We start from the raw sequence: 24,727 nt of genomic DNA, 5'->3' as shown, positions 1-24,727 counted from the left end.
TGTTCTTCCCCAGTAACTCGATGAGTACCATCTGACCTGGGGTTTCATCTTCCAGCACTATCTTGTGTTGCAGTTTGGATAGTCTATTCATAGGATTTTCATGGTAAGAGGTATTCAGAGGTGGTTTACCATTGCCTTCCTCTTAGCCTGGATGAATCTTACTCTGGTGTCTCAGCTTTGACCATTCCGCCTTGGGTGACCCTGCTAGGAGTCTAGCCTCATGGTCTAGATTCCTGGTGGCATTGCTCTCAGCTTCTTCGATACTCTCAAACCCCCTCACCATGTTAAGGTGTGCATCCTAGAGGGGCGAGTCTTGACACTTAAGACTTCCAAAATCAGTTTGTGATATGGCAAAGGGGTCCGTTGTTCAAGGCGTGGTGGAGGAAGAAGTCAGAATGGGCAAACCTGTGTCAAGCTCTTTAGCATGCCTATGCAGATCTTGGATCCTGGCTGTTCTGTTTATAGCAGGAGTGGGGATTCCGTGGCCCTCCAGATGTTGTTGGACTCCAGTTCCTATCAGACCTAAACAGCAAGGTCAGAGATGGTGGTCACAGATTTTCCAATGCTAATTTATGGCAATATATTATTGACTACAGATGACACTAGATTTGTTTCCATTTGGTTTCTGTAATTAGAGTGGAATTCCTGTGTGTTATGAGCAATTTATACCTAAAGAACAGGATTTTTAAAATATTTTAAAATATAAGAAATGAAAACAAAGACACATATAGATTCTCATCAGTCATATCACCTTTGAAAACAGAATAAATTGTGAGCTTTGTAAGCAACTTGCTCTCACACTTTTCAAGTGACTGTTACTGCTACATTCACAGTTTATCAGAAGTTTAGATTAGGTATGGCAAAGTATACAGTCATTTATACAGTACAAATACCTTCATTTTTATCTTACTCATGTGAGGTTATAAACAACTGAATTATATAGAAAAACCCTGAATAAAAAGCTCAGTAACAAATTCACTCATTTACAATTCACTGTTGTGAAAATGCGCACTAACTGAACTTCAAATATTCTCTGCAGTATGCTTTTTTCTTCCTGTAGAGAATTCTCCAAGATGAACAGCACCTTCTTGTCCACACTGGGAAATACATCTCAGCATAAGAGTAACAATTGATTAGAGCAATATGTAATTTCTTTTATAAATACCCTTCAGGCAGCATATATTCTCTTACATCTGTGTTGTTTAATTCAAAAGTTTGGGGAGCCTACCACGATCACCTTCCCTTAGATCGTCTGTTGCAATTGTCTCCTATGCTTTTTGTTAGCTGCTTTGTGAATACTTCGTATTTTCTTCCAGAGTAAGTATGCTGTGTCTTTTGTAGTTCTAGTTCAAGGGGTAGCCACAAGGCATGCACCAGGTCATCACCAAATGAATGTTGGGGAAAAAGAAATTAGAAATGCTGTATTAATAAGTCATACTTACCATTCTAACAGTACTACTTTGTCCAAAACAGTTCTGAAACTGCTTTCCATTGTTGTTCTAAATATTCAGTATTATGAGTCTCTAACGATATTCAGAGGGTAAAATCAATAAAGAAAGAAATAAACTTTTTGCACATGATACAGTACTATTTTTTGTAAAGCCTCTCTCCTCATTACCTAAAGCAGAAGAAAGTATTCCAGTATGGGAAACTAGCTGGGAAGAAATCAAATAACGGAAAAACAAAAAATGGACAATTGAATATATCATTGGATTTAAAAGGGGGAAAATATATTTTTCATTATCATTTGACAGATAAACCTGTTCTGTTATCTTGACATCAGACACACAACCTTTATACAAGAATAGTTATGAGTCATTGTTAAAGGAATACCTCCCGCACTTTTTAGAGTGGCAGAAGCTTTCTTTATCTTAACTGACACTGTTCAAATGTTTTTTCGCCCAAAATTATTATTTTTCTTTCACCATTCACCTATCAGAATAACTTCTTCACTGTTAAATAAATGGCAAAAATTGATTTTGAAGTTTATTTGGCAAACAAGCAAACAAACCCACCAAGATTAAAAGCTAAAAAAAAATATGATGAGAAAAAGAAAGAGGAGGAGCTCAGGTCCCGAATTTACATTTATGCTAGACAACAAATGTGATTAATTGGATAACAGATTGGATCACAAACCCAAATGAAGGAATATCAAAATATGGGGGGAATTGATAGGGACCCCGTTATACAATTTGCCAAAATTCTTTATTACCTAATTTACTGAAGATTTTGGATTACCTTAAAGATTACTTAGTTCAAACCCTTCACCTTTTGAAACAATGTTGGAAAAAATAAAAGGAGATGTAAAGGTAAAGGTGTCCCTGCACTTATAGTGCGAGTTGTTTCCGACTCTTAGGGTGACGTCTTGCAAAGTTTACTAGGCAGACTGTTTATATGGGGTGGCATTGCCAGTTCCTTCCCCGGCCTTTCTTTGCCCCCCAGCATATGCCAGGTACTCATTTTATCAACCACAGATGGATGGAAGGCTGAGTGGACCTCGACCCCTTTTACCAGAGATTCGACTTCCTCCTTCCGTTGGAATCGAACTCCGGCCACGAGCAGAGTTTCAGCTGCATTACCACCGCTTACCTCTCTGCGCCACAGAGGATATAGCTACATTTAAATTGTGAAAAATGAATAATTTCATGAATTGGTAGATCAGGGGCACCATTCCATATTATTATTATTATTATTTATTTTATTTTATTAGATTTTTATACTGCCCGACTAGCATTAGCTCTCTGGGCGGTGTACAACAAAATATAAAAATACAAAAACATCTCAAAATCTCATAATAAACTACAGCATAAACATATGTAAAAACAAGAAATCAGAAACAATTACAACAAAATTTAAAACTAAAACAAGTTACATATTAAAACGCCATAGCAAAGAGGAAGGTCTTAACCTGGCACCGAAAGGACAACAATGTCGGCGCCATACGCACCTCTTCGGGGAGACTGTTCCACAATTCGGGGGCCACCACTGAGAAGGCCCTAGATCTTGTCACCACCCTCCGAGCCTCCCTATGATATATTCAGCTATCAGGAGACACATGCAGGAAAGGAACCTTCAATTGTTCAAATATTTTCAAATTTGCTAAAGTGTGCAAGATTATATCAGAAGGTATGATGGTGTAAGAAAAATAACCAAGTTTGAGAAATCAGTAACAAAAATAAAGAAACACAGACTCGCAAAAATATATTGCTATTTAAATATGATACAGAACAGGAGCAATTAAAGAATGCATGGTAAAATGGGCCCAGAATATCAGGAAAAAAATATTCCAATGGATATATGAGGAAAATTATGGTTGCAGGCACAGAAGTTCTCTCTAAACTCAGGCATAAAAGAAAAGTGTTACAAAATGATGAATAAGTGGCATATTACACCTGCAAATATAAATAATATTAATAAAAACTATCTAGCCACATGCTGGAAATGCCAGAAAGAAAGAGATGATTTCTTTCCCATGTGGGAGAATTGTCTCTTGGCAAAAAGTACTGGAAAAATCAAAGCCCATTTGGTAAGAATTCAGGAGTAAGAAATTCCATTACATTCAGTGGTATTCTTGTTAAACTATCCAAAAAGTTCAGTAAAGAGAATTAACTTCATATTTGTTAACTGCTGCCAGAATTTTATATACAGGAAAGTGGGGAACAGTCATGGTGCCATCTCTGAAAGAATGCCACAATAAAATATGGGACTATGCATTGATGACAAAACTATAGACAGATTTTTTTTTGTCTAGATGGCGTAAGCTGGTGAATATGGCAAGAGATATGACTTATGGATTTTCAGAGTTTTGAAAGATAGGAACAACTTTGTTAGATTTTCTGCCCCTTATGTTATTTTTCCCTGCTTTATTTCTGTATCTTATTGTATTTTCCTACACATATAAGATGGTAAATAAATAAATAAGAAGGATGAAACCTACACCACCACCACCCACTAAAAGAGGAAGACCACAAAACAGGCCAGAAATCACATCAATCCAAATTAACAACCAAACATCTTAGCCTGTTGTCTAAATACTGACAGTGATGGCGTCAGCCATGCTTCCCTGGAGAGAGTATTCCACAAATGGGAAGCAACCAGTGAAAAGTTTATTTTTGCATTGGCACCCTCTGCATCTCCTTCACAGAAGGCACACAGATAATCCTCATACTGCAGATAGAATGCTGAAGTTGAGCAATAACTGCTTCTGAAAGACTACCTAGAGAGTTCAGGGCTAAGGCAAGGTTTGTACCAGTGCCTTTCTAGATCATATGTTACCTTCACTATGTCACTATGGGGGGAAAGGTCTCTCTCTTGAAATATGAGTAATACTTAGATCATTACGAGTAAAGATATGACAATATTCATAATACAGTGTAATGCATAAAGTCCTGCGGCAAGTTTGCAATATATTTTGATTACTCAAGATATCCAATTACTGCCAACTTAAAATGAATACCAAATAATTTTGCCTAGAAAAAAACAAACTAAAAAATCAACATAACTATTCAGGCAAACATATCTAAAAATGAGTGTCAGACATCCAAATTAATGGGTTAATTTACATGATCACATGCCCACTGTATTGTAGCTTTGGCCTGAAATGTGCATAATTATCTCAGTATGACATTCTTTAAAATAATATATGGCTCTTATTGAGTTGAAACAGTAGAAAAAGAGTAATCTATAGTACTATTAAAGATGGGGCAGCTTCATTAAACTGAATTATGTACAAGCATACACAGTATTTAATGGAAACCTGAAGTAAAAACAGTCATTAATCCAGAGTTACACGTTATTTTACTACATTTAAAACCAAGTAATATGTGAAACTTAACATTTCAAATAAAATAATTTTGCTAATCTTGCTGGCATCAGGTCAGTATTGATCTACATCTTTACTATGTCTTATGCATAAGCAAAACCGGATCATAAATAAAGCTGAGAGATTTTCTTTTCTATATATTTTTCGGGCAATACTCAAAGGAACAAAGAAATTGTATTTTTATGAGACCGCATTTTCTTTTGGTGCAGTGTATTCTAAGGCCCCCAATAGTACTTTTCTTCATTTTTATACCTACATGACTACATGCAACAAAGCACCATTAAAATATGCTATTGATCTTCGAAGGTTATATACAAGATAGGATGAACATTAAAATAAGCAACATTGCTGCATTTTACAGCTCTTCAGTGAGTATGCTGAAATACTGATAAATAGTTTATTAGAAACCTTATTTGTAGAACAAGAAAGCTGAACAGCTATGCCAAGCATGAAAGACGTGCATGTGCATTTATATATTATAAACTACATAAATTAAAGTAACTAAATTATGCAGATATGAGACAGGAATAAGAGTTTGGAGAGAGGATAAAATTGAGCTTTTCAGTATTGAAGCTTACTAATTTCAACAATAAAATGGGAACAGAAGAATTGTCGTGGTTTGTCAGTGAACTTATTGTAACTGCCAGCATTTACTACCGCATCATGCCACGCTGAAGTTCTAGCCTCGTGTTGTGCTTTATCACACTGAAGTTTAAATTTAAGTTTAGGACTATCCAGGATTGCTTTCCAAGGATACAGCCTTTGAGATTATGAGGTGGTATCTCCCCTCTCCTCCAGGTAATGGAAACCAGTATGTTCAAAACATAGATCTATACTCTCCAAACTTTAGGAAGTCCACAATCTCACTTCATTTCAAAACCTATCTAACATTATATACTTATGCTGTTCTTAGACATTAAGATCTTTTATAGAAAGTGTTTCCTGAAGCTTCAGTATAAAATTCTTGGAATGTGCACCTCACAGCTTAGTTGATAACTTTTGGTCAAATACAGGTTGAAGGTTTGTTTTCATACATTTTAATTGAGTAATTTAAAAGGGTGATGCATAAAAAGGACAGAGTCAGATTTCAAAAGAATATTTTTAATCCTGGATGTTAATTCATAGATAAGATTAGAATTCCAAATGCTTACTTTTTTATTGCGCTATATACAGCTTGAAAAGCTGGTTGTTGATCATCATGGTAAACACCTCTGTTGCCATGAAGGATGAATATTCCTTCTTTTTCAGCCTGCTGCCAATTGCTACCATAAGTACAGTGGTCAGGCCAATAGTTCCACTGGCAAGGAAAAACAAAAAGGCTTTTTGTGCAACAACACCACTACCACAGTGATTACAGGCAAACTGTTAACTAGTTTCAAGTTCCTTTTTTGCATTTGGTGGCTCATACAACAGAAGACTATGGTCATCATGCAATGATGTCTGCCTGCTTGCACGATGACAATCTGCACATGCAATGGAAATTCTGGCTTCTTTTCTCAGCCCTCAACCCTCCAGAATATATTTTGGGGATGCATGGGGAACTGCAGGAGGAAGGACACTATGTTGGATCTCTCCCAACATTTTAATTAAACAGATGGTATAAAACCCTAACAAATTGACATGTATACAATCACCTTAAACCTTATTGTACTAGCAGGCGTTTTCATGAAATTAATTTCTACTACCAAATACTGAATTGTAATTTCACTAAGCATATTCAATCTTCTTCCATGTAATTGAAGCCCCAAGATGAAATTTGTCTATACCATGTTTCAAGGACTACTATATTAAATGAAGGCTAACTTTTGTAAAAGCTCTTTCAGGCTCAACAGGTTCAATATTTATCAAATAGTTTTTCAGTCCTCGCTGTCACTCAACAATAGGCAAGAAGGCAAATTAGAGATAGGTGAAATTCTTTGGACAAATTCTGCTTATATTCTGAACCAGAAACTATCAAGATTCCAATCATCCCCAGTCCAATCAAAAGCAGGCCTAAACTATAGAAGGTGGGAACCACGGATCAGCTTCCAATTCTCCCTTGGGTAGAATTTGATGGCAACCCTATCGTTAACCATTGTACAGCAGCTGCATCCCACAAAGTCAAAGTGAAGCCTGATTAGTATGCAAGTGATCTTAAGAAAGAGCACATAAGAATTAATTTAAAACAAATACATTCTATGATCCTAATAGAAGTAGCATTAGTGAGAGGCATGATTGAAATGGCATTCTTAAAAAGCAGCTTGCCTGGATTATGAAAAAACATAATGTTCAGAAGATCCTGATCACCCCATGTTATATTCAACTTTTTTCCCCAACAGTGGCGTGAGAATTTCTTCTCACCGCAACCATGCTGTTGCCATATCATTCTTCAACATCAAACACAAAAGACCAATATTAGAGCTAAGACAGAATTAGTAGCCTCTTTTCCACACTGGAATATAATGCCCTGTAAGTACTTAACTTTATACTTATACAGTTTAAGTGTATAGTGCCTCAATTGTCTTTCCTCTTGAACTTTTTTTTAATATATAAAAAATGTAGTGTTGCATCCTTGCAATGTTTAAATTTCATAATCATTGTCCTCTCACACAGGTGGTTAACTTAGGTTGAAACAATTGCAAGCACATAAACTGAGACTCATGAGGGCAATAATAGAGCAATTTAGCTTTTCTCCAGAAATGTAATGCATGACACATTTCCAGACTAAACCGGTAAAACAAACACACCTAAAATAAGCATTTAGAAGAGCATTGTGGGGAAAGGGGACACCAAACAATAACATTTGCCCATCCACACAAAAGTTTGCTAGTTGCACAGTCACAACATACCTCCATGTCACAAGAAGCTTGAGCAGTGGGCTGGTAGGCTACTTTCTTGGAAACCTCTCTCATCTGGAAGACAGAAACAAAATTCAAAGGGACCTTGATAGACTGGAGCATTGGGCTGAAAACAACAGGATGAAGTTTAACAGGGATAAATGCAAAGTTCTACACTTAGAAAAAAGAAACCAAATGCACAGTTATAAGATGGGGGGGTACTTGGCTCAGCAATATGACACATGAGAAGGATCTTGGAATTGTCGTTGATCACAAGCTGAATATGAGCCAACAGTGTGATGTGGCTGCAAAAAAGGCAAATGCTATATTAGGCTGCATTAACAGAAGCAGAGCTTGAAAAAGTTACTTTTTTGAACTACAACTCCCATCAGCCCCAGCCAGCATGGCCACTGGATTGGGCTGATGGGAGTTGTAGTTCAAAAAAGTAACTTTTCCAAGCTCTGAACAGAAGTATAGTTTCCAAATCGCATTAAGTATTAGTTCCCAAATTGCGTGAAGTATTAGTTCCCCTCTGTTCAGCACTAGTTAGGCCTCATCTTGAATACTGCATCCAGTTCTGATCTCCGCATTTCAAGAAAGATGCAGACAAACTGGAACAGGTTCAGAGGAGAGCAACAAGGATGATCAGGGGACTGGAAACAAGCCCTAGAAGGAGAGACTGAAAGAAATGAGCATGTTTAGCCTGGAGAAGAGAAGATTGAGGGGAGATATGATAGCATTCTTCAAGTAAATGAGAAGTTGTCACATAGAGGAGGGCCAGGATCTCTCCTCGGTCGTCCCAGAGTGCAGGACATGGAATAATGGGCTCAAGTTGCAAGAAGCCAGATTTCAACTGGACATCAGGAAAAACTTCCTAACTGTTAGAGCCATACGACAATGGAATCAATTACCTAGAGATGTAGTGGGCTCTCCGACACTGGAGGCATTCAAGAGGCATCTGGACAGCCATCTGTCAGGAATGCTTTGATTTGGATTCCTGCATTGAGCAGGGGGTTGGACTTGATGGCCTCATAGGCCCCTTCCAACTCTACTATTCTATGATCTGTCCTAAGAGTGCAGATAACAGTAAGACTTCTGTAGAATCTAAAGGACTGATTGTTGCAGTGCCTTTATGTGGAGCCACCACATCACATAATGAAATTACAATTAGTAACCCTGTTAAGAGGTCTGGATATATGCAACACCACTCATGCATTGCACTGGCTTTCTGTAATTTTCTGGACACAATTTGTGCTTCTGATTATATCTGCTATATATTTTCGAAAGTTGTTTGTCTATTCACTATGATGCATTTTGATATTGTAACCAAATTTTGCATGATGGTTCCTGAGAGTAAGGAGCAGGTTTGTCTTTGATTGGATACAGTTATTCACCATTCTGAATTAAGATGATGGACTGAACCTTTCAAAAGCTGTGATTTCAAAACTCAACTGATTTTTATTTGTTTGCTTCTTAGAATTCCCAAACAATATCAGGTAGACACTTATAAAATCTATATGGCCCAGGACCATCATACAACATTTTTCCCATATGATATTTCCTCCATTTATTGAGGTGTAGGGGAATCCAATCTTTTTGATGTATTAGACTGATGAACTAGCTATGGCATGGGGAACTGGTGGCCCTCCAAATGTTGTTAAGCTACAACTCCTATCATGTTGGCTGATGCAATTTGGATTTGAACATCTGGACAGGCACACTTTCCCTATTCCTGGGCTAGAGCCATCTCAGCTAAGACACCTATGTTCTGGAACTCTTTTAAAATTAAGAACCACTTCAGCCAATCTCTGGTCACCTTTAGGACACATGGTATGATCTGAAAGGAAGCTGCCATCGTGTGGAAGCTACGCAGATCTGGGTCTGGTCAGCACGTTGATGGGTTACCACCTGGGAACCATGTATACTGCCTTGGGTTCCATGATGAAAGAGAGGCAGGATATCAATTATTTATTTATTTATGTCATTGCTATACCACTTTATATTATTTGGGAAACAAATCTCAAAGCAGTTTACAACCTAGATTAAAACATTGAACAAAACATCACAAAATATTAAAAGAAAACATTACAAATTCAAGCCAAATATAAAAAACATTCAAAACAGCATAATTAACAGAAAAATAAAAGTATTCTCTTAAACATTAACATTATGAGTTAAGAATCAAATCCAAAATACAAACTCCTAAACAGCTTCATTAGATAATGAATTAAAACAACTATACTAGGAGCTACACACACCCCAAGAATCCCTCCCAAATATGTCCTTAACAGTCCTCCATGTCTAAATCCTACTCTGATTCATTTCCAGAAACCATACAGACAACTTATCTCCAGCCAAATCACCATAAGGAACAAATACTTAGCCTACATACATAGCATCCAACGCAACCACTCCCTCCCTGTCTCTCACCCAGGTAGGACCATAATACCTTCTAGTTTATCATACTGAGTGATATTGGGCATCTTTGAAGCATACAAAAACATGACAACCCAGACTCTCACTCTGGGCAGCACATGCACAATTCAGCTATAACCCAATGTAGTAAATAAGTAAGTTAACAACTTTCATCTTTAGGCAGACTTTGAGGCTGGAAGCTGGTATTGCTGTCTGCCCAACTGGTTTTATGCATTGCATTTTACCGTTCATGGCCCTGGATAGCTTTTCAGAAAGATAAGTGATATTTTTTAATAAATTAATTCAGCTTTACAGTAACCTACAGAGAATTTGCTTAATGGTGTGTTGTAATGCACTCTATAAGGGTTGACCCTGAAGACGGTTCGAAAGTTGCAACTGGTGAGAATGGGGCAGCCAGAGTACTGACATGTGCTGTGGACCACATGCATATTATACCGGTCTTAAAGGATATACACCAATTGCCAATTTGCTTCTGGGCCCAATTCAAGGTACTCATGTTAACATATAAAGCCCTAAATTGCTTGGGCCCCAAATATCTGGAGAGCCTCCACCCATATTGGCCTACTGGAGAATTAAGTTCAGACTGGAGGGCCCTGCTCACAATGCCATCCCCAATTATGGTTTGGGAGATGATGACTATCAAAGGGCCTTTTCAGCCGTGGCTCCTAAATCACAGAATGCTCTTCCCTCCAAGGTGCATCTTGCCCTGACTTATAGCCTTCATCAGCAGTTCAAGATGCACAACTTTGCCCAAGCTTTTGGAAGGGTGGGGTGAGGTGATGTTTTAGTCGACTCCACCCACCCCCCATGGTGTGCTGCTGCTTTTTCTGCAATTTAAGGTTCTGTATTTTTTCAATTTTTAAAAGAATCTTTTTACACAACTTGCCCTAAGAACTTTGGGTGAAGCGCAGGTAATAAACCCACTAAATAAATGAATAAATAAATGCAACCATACATGCAATGACTAGCTAAGTTCAATTTAAAATCAGGAATTTTTGAAGCCAATAAGCATCTGGTATTACAGTATCTGTGGTCAACAGTATAAAATAGGGGGGGAAATCAGTTCAGTTGCTGTTTGGTCACTAGGCAAGAAGCCCAAAGTTACTAGGGCTAATGAAAAGAAGGTGAGCAGAAATATTAAAAGTGAAATAAGAAGCAACCAATGCTTTCAGAAGTTAAGGGTAACTTCACATTCAAGAAACACCACAAATATTGAAAAGTTCTACTTAAGCCCATTTAGAAGAATGTAGTACCACTTTTTTGAAGTGTTCAAATGCTTTTAGTTATGAATGTTCTTCAGAGATAGTGAATACAATTTACGGTTATTAATCTCAGAATGGAAAGACAGAGATACTTTACTTTGGGTATGGTGTGTAAATGAAATAATACTTAGTTTGTTGTTTGTAGCTTTATGAAATATATTTTCAGGTAAAACGTTCAGAATTACTGTGCTCCTTTCCATTCTCACTGGTGCTTTCTGTAGTGTCTGCTCCTTAATCAGGCAGATGCAAAGGAGCAGATAGCACAGGGCCTGAAAACAAATCTTTCTCCCCTCAGGGAATCTTTCTCTGCCAACATATGAAATATGCCTGAAAATGCTGAGGGTTTCTTAAAAATAATAATAATCAAGGAACACATGTTTTATAGGGCTTGTCCATACTTCCGTTTAATCTGAAAGGTAAGCCTCTTTTGTCTTCATAAATTCTCCCTCTTCCATATGATGTTAGCCTCTAATCACTGCCTCCCACACTTTCCCCTCCCTTAATACGCAGTTTGTCATACCAGCTATACTGCAAAAAGGAGAGCAACAGTGATTGCTGAGGAGGGATGCCGATTGCATTGTCTCACACTTTCAGCTCCTTTCATGTCTCCTGCTTCTGTTGGGTACCCATTGGTTCCCTTACCCCTCACTCTTCTAATCTGAGCCCATCAGCAACACAACAAGATGAGAAGGAGAAAAGGAGAGTTTGTGAACGAAAAAGGGCACACCTACAAGTATGGAAGAGGAAAAGGTGTGATTCAAGTACAATGAAAGTACAAAACAATTAGTTTTGGTCTACCAAGCAGACAATTCCAATAAGGAAAATGTTGGTTTTTAGTATGGTCTGGATGTGCCCTCTGTTTCCTGTTTCAAATTAGCCAGCAATATACCCAGCAGAAAAACATGGCCTCTCCTTGGAAGGGAGGGTAAACTACATGAGGAACCATTCATGCAACTAGCAATTACACCACTAGCATTTAAGAAGTAAAGGGCAAGCGTAGGAGGCCTGATCCAGATCAGAACCCTGGCTTGTGGGAAAAGTTGGAAAAGTTTCAGACAGTGTGAACTGAGACCTTTGATAAATCAATTTGCTGCTAATCCAATTTCATTAGATTGGGATATAGTGGAAGCAAATGATGAAAGTCTCCCTACTCTACTTTGGGTCCTTTGTGCCTACACGTTTTTAAAGCAATTACGCAATTGAAAAGTATATGAACATTTTCTTGTCTAATTCAGTCCTGAGACTTGATTCATCTTTTGGGCCAGGTGAATGACTTTTCCTATTCCTACATGAATGACATTTTTATCCTACGCACCAATAAAATGAAGCCAACTCTTAGCTTGTTAAGTCTACACTGCCAGAGGGGTCCGGGTGCAGACCAAAGCACTTCTGAGCAAGCCACTTATGCCAGATTCCACAGAAGTATTTTAAGAGTATTTCAAGCACACAATTGCAGACACAAATGAGAAAATGCAATGGCTTGAAAATGGAATGGGTTTTGTCTTTGCCTTGTGTAAGTCATGGTTGAAACTTAGGCAAGGAAAAGGCAAAATGCATTACATGTTCAAGTGTGATCATCTAAGCTGTAGACTGAAAAGCTACACTAAATTTTCTGCATATGCAGATGATACCATACTACTAGCAGAAACCAGTAATGATCTGAAACGAATGCTGATGAAATTAAAGAGGAACGTACAGAAGCAGGACCACAGCTGAAAGTCAAGAAGGCTAAAGTAATGACAACAGAAGATTTATGTAACTTTAAAGCTGACAATGAGGACATTGAACTTGTCAAATATTATCAATACCTTGGAACAGTCATTAGCCAAAAGGGAGACAATAGTCAAGAAATCAGAAGGAGGCTAGGACTGGGTAGGGCAGCTGTGAGAGAACTAGAAAAGGTCCTCAAATGCAAAGATGTATCACTGAACACCAAAGTCAGGATCATTCAGACCATAATATTCCCGATCTCTATGTACAGATGTGAAAGTTGGACAGTGAAAAAAATGGATAAGAGAAGAATCAACTCATTTGAAATGTGGTGCTGAGGGAGAGCTTTGAGGATACCATGGACCGTGAAAAAGAGAAATAATTGGATGTTAGAACAAATTAAACCAGAGCTATCACTAGAAGCTAAAATGATAAAACAGGTTATCATACTTTGGACATATAATGAGAACACATGATTCACTAGAAAAGACAATAATGCTGGGAAAAACAGAAGGGAGTAGAAAAAGAGGAAGACCAAACGAGAGATGGATTGACTCCATAAAGAAGCCACAGACCTGAAGTTACAAGTTCTGAACAGGGTGGTTTACAACAGACGCTATTGGAGGTTGCCGATTCATAGGGTCGCCGTAAGTTGTAATAAATTTGAAGACACATAATATACACACAATACACCATTTCAGAGAAAATCTGTCACATAAGAACAGTATGTCCAGTAATAGCCATTCACCATCACTGAATTACATCCTATAAGCACGTCCACATCCAGCAAAATCCCTGTAATGTTATAGTACACCACCAATTTTAATACTCATTTGGTGCAGAGGCATGTGTTTCTGAGTACTTTCAATAATTTCAAGTTTTGTAGTAAAGCAGCTATCTACCATGGGAAATAAATATAATTCTTGTAATTTAAGTGTTGCTTTATGTACAGATTATATGAATTGATTTAGCAAGTGACTTTCAAAGCTAAGCACGCACACACTAAAGCAGACGGTATTTTTCTAGGAATCAGAAGCTTGCAGTGTAGTAGCACCACCTTCTGGTTAGGTTAGCATCTACACTGTTATCTACCATTTCTATTATTTCTTTAGCAGGATATTACACAGAAAGATAAAAAAGATGTTTTGAAAACTTTTTTAAAAAAAATGTTTCTAAATATGTTTTGTTTTAATGTATTTTAAAGTCTGTTTTTATTATGTTTAAAGTGTTTTTAGTGCTTTTGTTTGCCGCCCTGGGCTCCTGCTGGGAGGAAGGGTGGGATATAAATCAAATAAATAAATAAATGTAAATACTATTTTCTATTTGAGCAGGACATGAAGAAACAGGAACAGCAGCATTAACTGTCATATCTTGAAAACCAGGAATAAGCAAAAAGGCTTCCATCAGGAGAAGTTAAGTAGCATGCCTTGCAGGACAAGAAAACGAGTGTATGTGCAAATTGTGAGATCTCAGTGAGTCTCTTCAGTTGCGAGGATAAGCATATCCCAAAAGTACTGAAAACCTGAGAAGAAGCAACACATACCTTGCAATACTTTCTTCTTATGCGGGTTATATTCATTAACATTACTCCAGAATTTATTCCAGTTTTTCCATAATATGGGTGCCTAGCAAATGATTATACCAACCCAATGTGAGGCTCCTCATTTTCAGGTGCCATTGCAGCAACTTGAGTAGAACTGAAAGAAGGAGAGAACAAATATCATCTTAAGAATCAGATGTCTGTGTCAACACTGAGCAAGAAGTCCACATCTTTGAGGATTAAATATGAAAAAAAGACGTTTTAGAAACAAATTTTAGGTCAGGCAATTAATCATGTTACTCTTGACCAATGAACCACTGAGGAAGTTCAATATCTGCCCATCATGTTCCTCCTCAACAGATAGCTTCTGAAAACATACAGCTTTTAATTAATTCAATATCTATGAATTGATTGTGCAACATAGAAAATAAGAGTATAATATAAGCAGGTTGAGATGGAGATTCACCATGGGCTAAAATTTAGTGCTATCCATGGGCTAAATACAAGAATGTTTTATTATGTTAAATTAAATTATGACAGTTTCTCATTTTAGGGTATTTTATATGGCTAGAGCTTTTATTGGTTTTATGTTTTATTGCTTTTAATTTTGGAAGCTGCTAAGAACTCCTAGTATAAATAGAGAAGTACACATTCCTAAAGTTCCTATTCAGGCTTTCTCCAATCTGTGGAGGGGCTTTGTATGCTGGCTCCTCATCTAACCCTTCCTGCATTGAGTGGCAAGGTCTGAAGGGGACTGTAAGCATGTACAGCTGGACACAGTTACTGTACAGCAAGAAACTGGAAACCCTGCAGGGTTCCCAATAGCCAGTTGACTATAACCATTGTTAGCAGATCAGCCCTTGCATCAGTGCACACTTGCTCGTGAACCCACAATGTACATGTATATTCACAGAAACACTAATTTTGATGAATTAGCAATGCTACTCTCGGGATCTTCACTAGAGATGAATGCACACCACAGACTTTATTGTAATTGACACAATTACCTCTCACTTTGGGGAATTTAGGAATGGCAATATGAATGTGCTTGCTTAGGACAATTAGCAGTAATTAAAAATGTTATTCACAAAACTGGCTTGAAAGGAGTAAGAAGTTTTTTGGAGCTTTAAGTGTCACTACAGAAGTATAAAAGAATAAAATGGTTAGAGGTTAGATAGTTCACATGCTATCCACCCCACACTGCCTGGACCATGCACTTGGTTACCATTTCAGAGATATAGGGGGAAAGCTTCAGGCAGAGAATCAGTTTACATGGAGCTATGAAGCAGAGTCTTGAAGACCCATAGACTATCTATGGAGAAAAAGATTACATGTTCCAACACTGCACTTTGCATTAACTACAGTTGCATTAACTACAGTTGTGCCAGATGTCCCCGAAGCTTCCTTTGGTCATTTTTCTATGGATACTTTTCAGCTTGTAAAGCCTGAAAATGTGGACAGGATTCTGGGAGAATCGAGGACTACTACTTGTTCCCTTGACCCTTGCCCATCCTGGTTAATCATATCTGCCAGAGGGGGAGTGGCTGACTGGTTGGCATATTTAATTAACACCACCCTAAGGGCAGGTTGTGTGCCAACATTGTTGAAGGAGGCTGTGATAAGACCTTTGTTTAAAAAGCCTTTGTTGGACCCTGTGGGTCTTAACAACTTCCACCCAGTCTCTAATCTCTCCTTTCTGGGCAAGGAGATTGAAAGGGTAGTGGCTGCTCTGCTCCATGTTTTCCTGGATAAATCAGACTATCTGACCATTTTCAATCAGGCTTCAGGCCTGGTCATGGGACAGAGACTGTCTTGGTCACCCTGCTTGATGACCTATGCCGGGCATCAGACAGGGGGAGTGCATCCCTGTTGGTGCTGCTGGAACTCTCGGTGGCTTCAATAAGATTAATCATGGTATCCTTCTGGGCCATCTAGCTGGATGGCATTGGGAGGCACTGTTTTACAGTGGCTCCGGTCCTACCTGATGGACAGGACCCAGAAAGTGGTGCTGGGAGACTACTGCTCGACCTCCTGGCCATTGGCCTATGGGGTACCGCAAGGTTCCATTCTGTCTCCCATGCTCTTTAACATTTATATGAAACCACTGGGAGAGGTCATCAGGAGATTTGGAGTACAATGTCATCAATATGCTGATGACATTCAGCTTTATCTCTCCCTACCACTTGATTGCAGGGAGGGGGTGCTCATCCCAAACCAGTGTCTGGAGGCTGTGAAGGGCTGGATGTGGGCTAACAAACTGAAACTTAATCCAGACAAGATGGAAGTACTGCTGGTCAAGGGGAAAACTGCATCAGGGATGGGGTCGCAACCTGTTCTAGATGGGGTTGCACTCCCCTTGAAGGAGCAGGTCCGCAGTTTGGGAGTCCTCCTGGGTCCTGCCCTGCTGCTTGAATATCAGGTGGCTGTGGAAGCCAGGAGTGCTTTTTGCCAACTCAAACTGGTCTACCAGCTCCATCCGTTTCTGGAGGCAGTTGACTTGGCCACAGTGACACATGCATTGGTGACATCGAGGCTTGATTACTGTAACGCACTCTATGTGGGGCTGCCTTTGAAAACGGTTTGGAAATTGCAGTTGGTCCAAAATGCAGCAGCAAGAATGTTAACTGGAACATGGCGCAGGGAGCATATCACCCCTGTGCTTTATTGACTCCACTGGCTCCCAATTTGCTTCCGGGCCCAATTCAAAGTGCTGGTTCTGACCTTTAAAGCCCTAAATGGCCTTGAACCAATATACCTGAGGGACCACTTACGCCCATATGTACCTGCCTGGGATTTAAGATCATCTGCCTCTGGTCTCCTCTGTGTGCCTGGAGTGAAAGGTGTTAGCTTGACAGGCACACGGGAGAGAGTTTTTCAGCTGTGGCCCCCAAGCTTTGGAATACTCTACCCCATGAAGTCCGCTCTGCTCCCTCCCTGTTGGTTTTCCAGAGACTTCTGAAAACGATCTTGTTCCAGAGAGCCTTTGGGAGGGACTGAAGTCAGAGCCTGACACTGATGTTATGCCTTCTATGTTAAATTTTACCTTTGTAGTTCCTTTAGTACCACCCCTATATATATGTATATATATGTTATATTTTATGTATTTTAATTGTATTTTATGTATTTTAAATTATTGTAATGTTTTGGTGATTTTACTGTTTACAATTTTATTATGTACGTTTATTTTTGTAAGCCGCCCTGAGTGCCCTATCATAGGGTAGAAGGGTGGGATAGAAATATTTTAAATAAATAAAATATTTACAGATTTATTTAAACCATTAAACCATTAAATAGCTGTTCTGAAAATGTGTTCACGAAGGAGCACGCGGCCATAAGCACCAGCTCCATCCTGACATACCCATGTTGGGTGGGAAGGTCTGAAGGGGGAATTGTAAGCTCATTCAGCTGAGTGCGGTATAATTAGGACACTCAGTTCAACTGGAACTCTGTGCTTGGCTCTGCTCTGAGCACCACTGTGGTAAATGGAGAGAAAGAGAGCCCAGGTAAAGCCAATGCTGATACCAGTACATGGCCAGCAACAAACAGGATTTGGTTGTATATGATTACATAAATTCCCTGAACTCAGTACTGTATCTAAAGCAAATGGCACCTATTATTCAGCCATTAATTGTATAAGGAAGCTAATGTTTCATTTAATGAGGAAGGATAAATACAAAGTGGAAAGCACACAATTAATTTTGTCTCACTGTCGTTGTTTATATTTGTAAAGCTTCCTGTACCTGCTTCTTCAGCCTGTAAACAGCCAGTCATGTATATGTGTGCACATATATATTCACTGCTTCCAGCATACAAATTCCCTTCTCTTCCTCCAAAAGCTCCAATACACACTCATCCTTCCCCTTCCAAATTGTATGCCAAGAGGGAGCAACATCGTGCTTAAGATCCGGATGACTACTGAATGTTCATTCAACACTGTTACCATTTAGACAAGCAGCAACATCTTTCCTTCCACCCCGCTGAGAGATCCAAATAAACCAAACGGCTATGTTTAGGAGCACAAATCTACATTTGATAAAGTGAGTTAAGTGAATTTTTAAAAGTTGCACATTCTGCCATGACCACTATCACTTACTGGGAAAAAAGACCTTTGAGAAGCACAGGGCTTGAACAGTTTCTTCCATTCTGCTGCATTCTCCGCAGAATGGAAGAAACTGTTGGAATAACTGATGCGGTATAAAATACAATTAGATTTTCCTTGATATGCCAAACCATCATGCTGAGAAAAAAAAATGTTTAAAATGACATGAAAGGCATGTAATAAGAATTTAAAAAATCACAAACAACTCTCTAACTTGATAGGTACCAACAGGCCCGCCCTGAGCATGTGCGGGGCCTGGAGCAAAAGCATAGTTGGGCCCCCCCACATTCTTTCCCTCTCTCTATATATATATATTGAGAGAGAGAGAGAGAGATCTTCCTTACTAAACAATTGAAAACACTGTGCAGAACCATTGTTTTAAATATCGAGGATGACAGAATTTAATCATTTCTGTAGTCTGGCTGCTTTGTTGATGGGCAATTACATTCAGATTAAAATTAAAATTATACAAATATAAGAAACTATATATTTATTCTCAAAATTTTATTTTCCTTGCTTTCACTTCTGCAAAATCATTAATCAACTTGTCAAAATCTAGATTTTCACGCAATTTATGTTCAAAGTCAAATTAGACAACCTTTCTTGAATCATCATAGTTCTTAAATAATTTTTCAATAATTTCAGGTTAAAGAAACTTCGCTCAGCTGATGCAGTGGTAACAGGAATTTCCGCCCAGAATAAGCCGGCAAGTGCTGTAAACCCGCTGCACAGCTGATGAGCAGGCAGCAGCACAGGGAAGCCACTCAGGCACACAGCCGAAGAGCAGAGGATTCAAACCTCCCGCCTAAAATTAGCTCGCTAAGCGCCGCACACCCACTGCACAGCTGATGAGTGGGCAGGCAGGATAGGGAAAAAAACGGTCAAGCACACAGCCGAAGAGTGGGAGATTCCCCAAGAGCGGGAAATTCAAATTTCCCGCCCAAAATCAGCTCAGGAAGCGGCTGGCGAGACAGCCGCTGCACGGCTGAAGAGAGAGAAAAAAACCCTGCCACAGCCCAGCTTCTCTATATACGCAGATCACCAAGCGCGAGGGCCCCCAAAGTGCAGGGCTGGGGGCAACTGCCCTGCTTCCCAGTGCCTAGGGGCGGCTCTGGGTACCTAAGTTTCAGAGTGGTCTCAGTTCATATTGCTTTATTTCCCAATCAGGCTATAAAACAATACAGATTTTTTTAAACTGTAAATCAATGAAACCAGTGGTCTTTCCAGATGTTTTTGGATTCCCGGGAGCCTTAACAGCTTCTCCTTCTATGCAGGTGGAAAAAGAGGTCTTCCCCTTGGAAGCCCTCTTTTAGCCAGATAGGACTGCCACCATTGCCCATCTTCTATCTGTGCTCTGGTGTCAGAGAGAGCAAGAAGGAAAAGCCTTAGGGAGCAGATCTTTATCCACTTTATCCAAAACCCTCCCATTCTCCCAATGTGCCTCCAAGACATGGGAAGAAAGTATGTCAGCCCTGGAAATGGTGTGTTTTGTTCCCCTCCAGCTGCCCGCTCTTGCCTTCCACCCTCACCAGAGCGAGGGCTCAGGATTTGGCTGTACTACAGCCCCAGATTCTCCCTCTCCTGTCTTCATTAGATTATTTACTCCACTTGTGCATCAGAGCAAGAAAGAAACAGTAATGATACCAATTTCAAACCTCATTAGAATCTCTGCTGAACTTCGGGCCTACACAGACAAATACAAGGCATGTGGTGGCAACCTTCAATTTGTTCATGCTTTGCTCACTAGCAGTCTCTTTGGAAGCAACTGTACACAATGTCTCTGTGCAAGACAGGAGATGCTGTATGATCATACACATGCTTTCTACAACATCCCCAGTATTGCATGAATAAATTGTTGAAGAGTACTGAAGCTCTTAGCAGGCCACATGAGTGGCACACCCAGTGGGGCAGAGCCACAGCAATAGCCTCTTGGCAGCAGCATCGGTGCTTACCAGCAGGGGCAGAATGGTGGTGAGACTGTGTGGTTGCTCTGATGAGAGCATCAGATTGGCTCTGCTGGTGTGCCCGCACATTCCCAGTCTCCCCTCCTGGTAAGTGGCAGTGATGTTGCAGCTGGGAGGCCATTGCTGCAGCTCCATTCCACTGGGTGAGCTGCTTCTGGCAGACCATTGGAAGACAACAGCATTTAATGCATTCTCACCAATGAATGGCAGCACACTTGCCATAGCATGTGAAAACACAGAAACCTGCCAGTCCATCTGACATGCTTTCTGCTCACTTAAGATACTCTATATCCCAACTATAAAATACAAAAATAAATGCTACCAGTTTTCAGATCCAGGCTGTAGTTTGATTCTATTACTTATAAAGCAAGCAAGCTAAGGGAATTAGAAGAACTAGTTGATCAAACAAGTTACCTTTAACAAAACACATTACTAGTTATTGTTTGGGTACCTTCTAATTTCTGAATGCTTACTAGTTTTCTGAAGGCACTGTGTACTGGGTCCTCTGCAAAAATATGAATTTGAAGAAGTTTGATGCTGAAAATAACGGCTGATCTCAACATAATAACAGTCTCTTCCAACCTTTTACCACAGGCTACCTGTCAGGTGCATACTATCAGAAGGCTGTTTTTTCAGAAAATCAAAGAAAGAAAGCAAAACTAGTTATCAGAGAAACAAATGTAAACATGTTTGCACTGTATTATTTTAAGTGGAAGATTATTTCTGTCTCTCTGTCTGCGTCCCTCCCTTATTGTGCCTGGCAACCCCAAATAATGTTTATTGCAAGGATGTGTAAAAAACAGCAACCAGTAAATAATTTTCAAGATATTCACTAAGCAATTTTTCCAAGCTTTCTAACTGGCAATTAAGAAACAGTAGAATACACTAAATATTTTTTAAATATATAATTCAGTTAAGAGTCCCACGTGCTCATGAGCTTTCTGTTCTACTGTAAGAAAAAAATACTTCATAAACACACAGTTCTCTTCATCAAATGCATAAAGCACTCCTTGCTTATAAAAGAGACAAAGAGTTGTATTATTCAACTAAATCCTATTCAAAGCAGACCCACTGAAATTAATGAACCTAAATTAGTCATGTCAATTGACTTCAATGTGTCTGTTCTGATAGGAACAGCACTGAATGCCTCTCAGAATTCTGAATTTCACTATACTGAAGACAGAGTTATTTTAAAAAGTTAAAAATTAATTTTAAAAAGAGAAACTCACTGAACTGGTTCACACATAACATTGTTGTTGTTATGTGCGTTCAAGTCGACTACGACTTATGGCGACCCTATGAATCAGCGATCTCCAACAGCATCTGTCATGAACCACCCTGTTCAGATTTTGTAAGTTCAGGTCTGTGGCTTCCTTTATGGAATCAATCCATCTCTTGTTTGGCCTTCCTCTTTTTCTGCTCCCTTCTGTTTTTCCCAGCATTAAATCATGGCTAAGTGAGTGGGCATCAGCTCACACTAGGTATTCATGCACCCCCTTTTCTTTCCTCCTCCTGCATAGTCAGGAGGAATTCGGCCAAATTTACTTTCTCAGGTTGACATTACATCTGAATGATGAAGTCTGGTTTAAAGCAAAGGTTAGTTTCTAAACACACCAACTTTGAACCATAGGTTATGGACCTATGGTTATTTAACCATTGTTTGTTTTAAACCAGGATTTCTGGTTTTCATCTAATGTTAAGCCAAGATAAGATTCTTTGAATTAAAAGTAACCTTGGCAGATATCCTCTTGCTTGCTGGAGAGGAGGAAGCGCACAAACCTGTCACCTTCCAAAGGCACAGTGAGGCTTAGCATTATGTGCATAAAAAAAATCTGGTTTAAAAATGAAATCCAAATATAATATAAACATCTTGAAGACTACTCATGTCTTTAAAATGAATCTGAAGGATATCAGAAGCTTTTTGCTTCCATTTTTCATTAACTGCCTGCAATTTAACGTTATATCTGAATCTGAACAAATGGTGGTTAGGTCTTAGCTATGGTTTACTGAAAGAACTGAAGGCAGGTGGAAGTGAACAAGCAAATCTCATGTACACAACACTACATTCCTTCTGGAAAGTTCTGAACACTTACAGTCCAATCCTATGTGTGCTCACTTGCAAGTAAGTCCCACTTTGTTCAATAGGCCTTACTCCTAAATAAACCTGCATAGAATTGCACCATTTGGGTCAAGCTATATAATACATGCAGATCTGCTATTCTTCCCCCTTCCCAACTCTGTATTGGGAGGGCTGTAGGACTGAATGAATGCAGGATTCAGAAATATCAGCTTCGTTTACAAACCAAGACTGTGTTTGTCCTCAATATCAATTCCCCAAGCCAACTAGCAAGCAAAGAAGGCTTCAGATAAAAAGGTGCCTGAGTTGGAAACAAGCAGCAGGAGAACAGATGTTTGTCTCTTACTGGGGAAGGGGGGGGAGGGTTCCTATATCTTTTTATCATAAGCAGACCCCTCTCCACACAAATCTTCCTACAGTAAAGTCATCCACAACTTTCCATTTTAAAAAAAGATGGGGAAAACAATCACAGAAGTACATGCAACCTTCAATCTGACTCTTCACTCTCAAGTGATCTTGCTTAGTATCCTTGTACATATAAAGAGAAAACCAGCAAAACCTTGTGTCTCTATAATTTTGCTGTTCACGTGGATGGCAAGACCAAACATTTGGGATCATATTCCTAGGTTGCATAACAGTTCAATTTAGTCGCAAACCAGCATCTTTTAATTGTTATAGCTAACAACTAGTATGCATGTTTGTTCAGGAAATATATGGATTTCAAAATTCTTTAATATTCTTTTTTTTCTTTAATAAGTTGAATCATGACTGAAATCTAGTAATACTGAAAAACAGTGAGTGCTAGAGGGAGAAAAAAGCCAAAACATTTAATAGCTGCTTCCATGGTTTTTAATATTCTCAGATACTTATTACTGAGCAATTTAGTCAAAGCCTAACTTTGAGCAGTTTCCTAAAAGCAATTCATTTCACAAACATCAGAGGGCAGCATCCAATAGGAATTCCAGTAAGATATAGACACATTCTTACACCTAACAGGAAACATCAGAAACAATCCTATATGGATATTATTTGTTTTATTTAGAGGCTGTAATCGAATATTCTTGCTTGCTCATAAATAAAACACCCAATTAGTGGTTGAACATAGAGCTTAATGCATTGTGCAACATTAGTTTGTATCAAATCAAATCAGGACAAATGTAACCAGGATAAAGATCCTGACCATAAAATCCAAGATTATATAATCCTATGTAAGAAGTAAATAGTCTGCATCTGTGTTAGAATTGCTTTTTAATGTGTTTTTAAATCTTCTTTTTTAAAAACTAGATTTTTTAAAGCTTTTTAAAAATATTTTTAAAGATGTTTTGTTTTAATATGTTCTTAATGGTTGTTTTGTTTTAATATATTTTAAAGTCTGTTTTTATTATGTGTTAAAGTGTTTCTAGTGCTTTTGTGTGCCTCTCTGGGCTCCTATTGTGAGAAAGGGCGGGATATAAATCTAATAAAATAAATAAATAAATAAATAAATATAATAAATACCATTCTGTCCAATGGCCTCTATTCCCATTTAAGTGTGCGCAGAATTGCAAACTAAGTAATTGGTAAAAAGGTAAAGGTGTCCCCGCACTTGTAGTGCAAGTCGTTTCCAACTCTTAGGGTGATGTCTTGCGACGTTTACTAGGCAGACCATATATATGGGGTGGGATTGCCAGTTCCATCCCCAGCCTTTCTTTACCCCCCAGCATATGCCGGGTACTCATTTTACCGACCACGGATGGATGGAAGGCTGAGTGGACCTCGACCCCTTTTACTGGAGATTCGACTTCCTCCTTTCGTTGGAATCGAACTCCGGCCGTGAGCAGAGCTTCGCCTGCATTACCGCCGCTTACCACTCTGTGCCACGGAGGATCTTACGAAGTAATAGGTAGATGGGCTTAATTACATTTCTTAAACACAACTGATGATGTCTTTGTACTAAATGTGCATTAAAAAACAGTTTCATGCACAGGGCAGATGCTATAAGTACTCAATCAAAACTGTCAG

The 24,727-nt window shown here is 38.9% G+C and overlaps 1 protein-coding gene across 1 annotated transcript; it reads right to left on the bottom strand.

The window, feature by feature from the left end:
- Window positions 1-1,233: 1,233 nt before the first annotated feature.
- Window positions 1,234-23,675, bottom strand: GXYLT1 (glucoside xylosyltransferase 1). Its single transcript, XM_061637836.1, is given in 9 exon segments — window positions 1,234-1,394; window positions 5,972-6,141; window positions 7,063-7,128; window positions 7,130-7,188; window positions 14,590-14,816; window positions 18,667-18,823; window positions 21,123-21,249; window positions 21,251-21,292; window positions 23,620-23,675. Coding segments are annotated over 9 exon segments (1,065 nt in total).
- Between the last annotated feature and the right edge of the window lie 1,052 nt (window positions 23,676-24,727).

The sequence above is a fragment of the Rhineura floridana genome, chromosome 8, assembly GCF_030035675.1.
Source record: "Rhineura floridana isolate rRhiFlo1 chromosome 8, rRhiFlo1.hap2, whole genome shotgun sequence".
Classification (NCBI taxonomy): Eukaryota; Metazoa; Chordata; class Lepidosauria; order Squamata; family Rhineuridae; genus Rhineura; species Rhineura floridana.
This window is presented reverse-complemented; position numbering and strand designations above follow the sequence as displayed.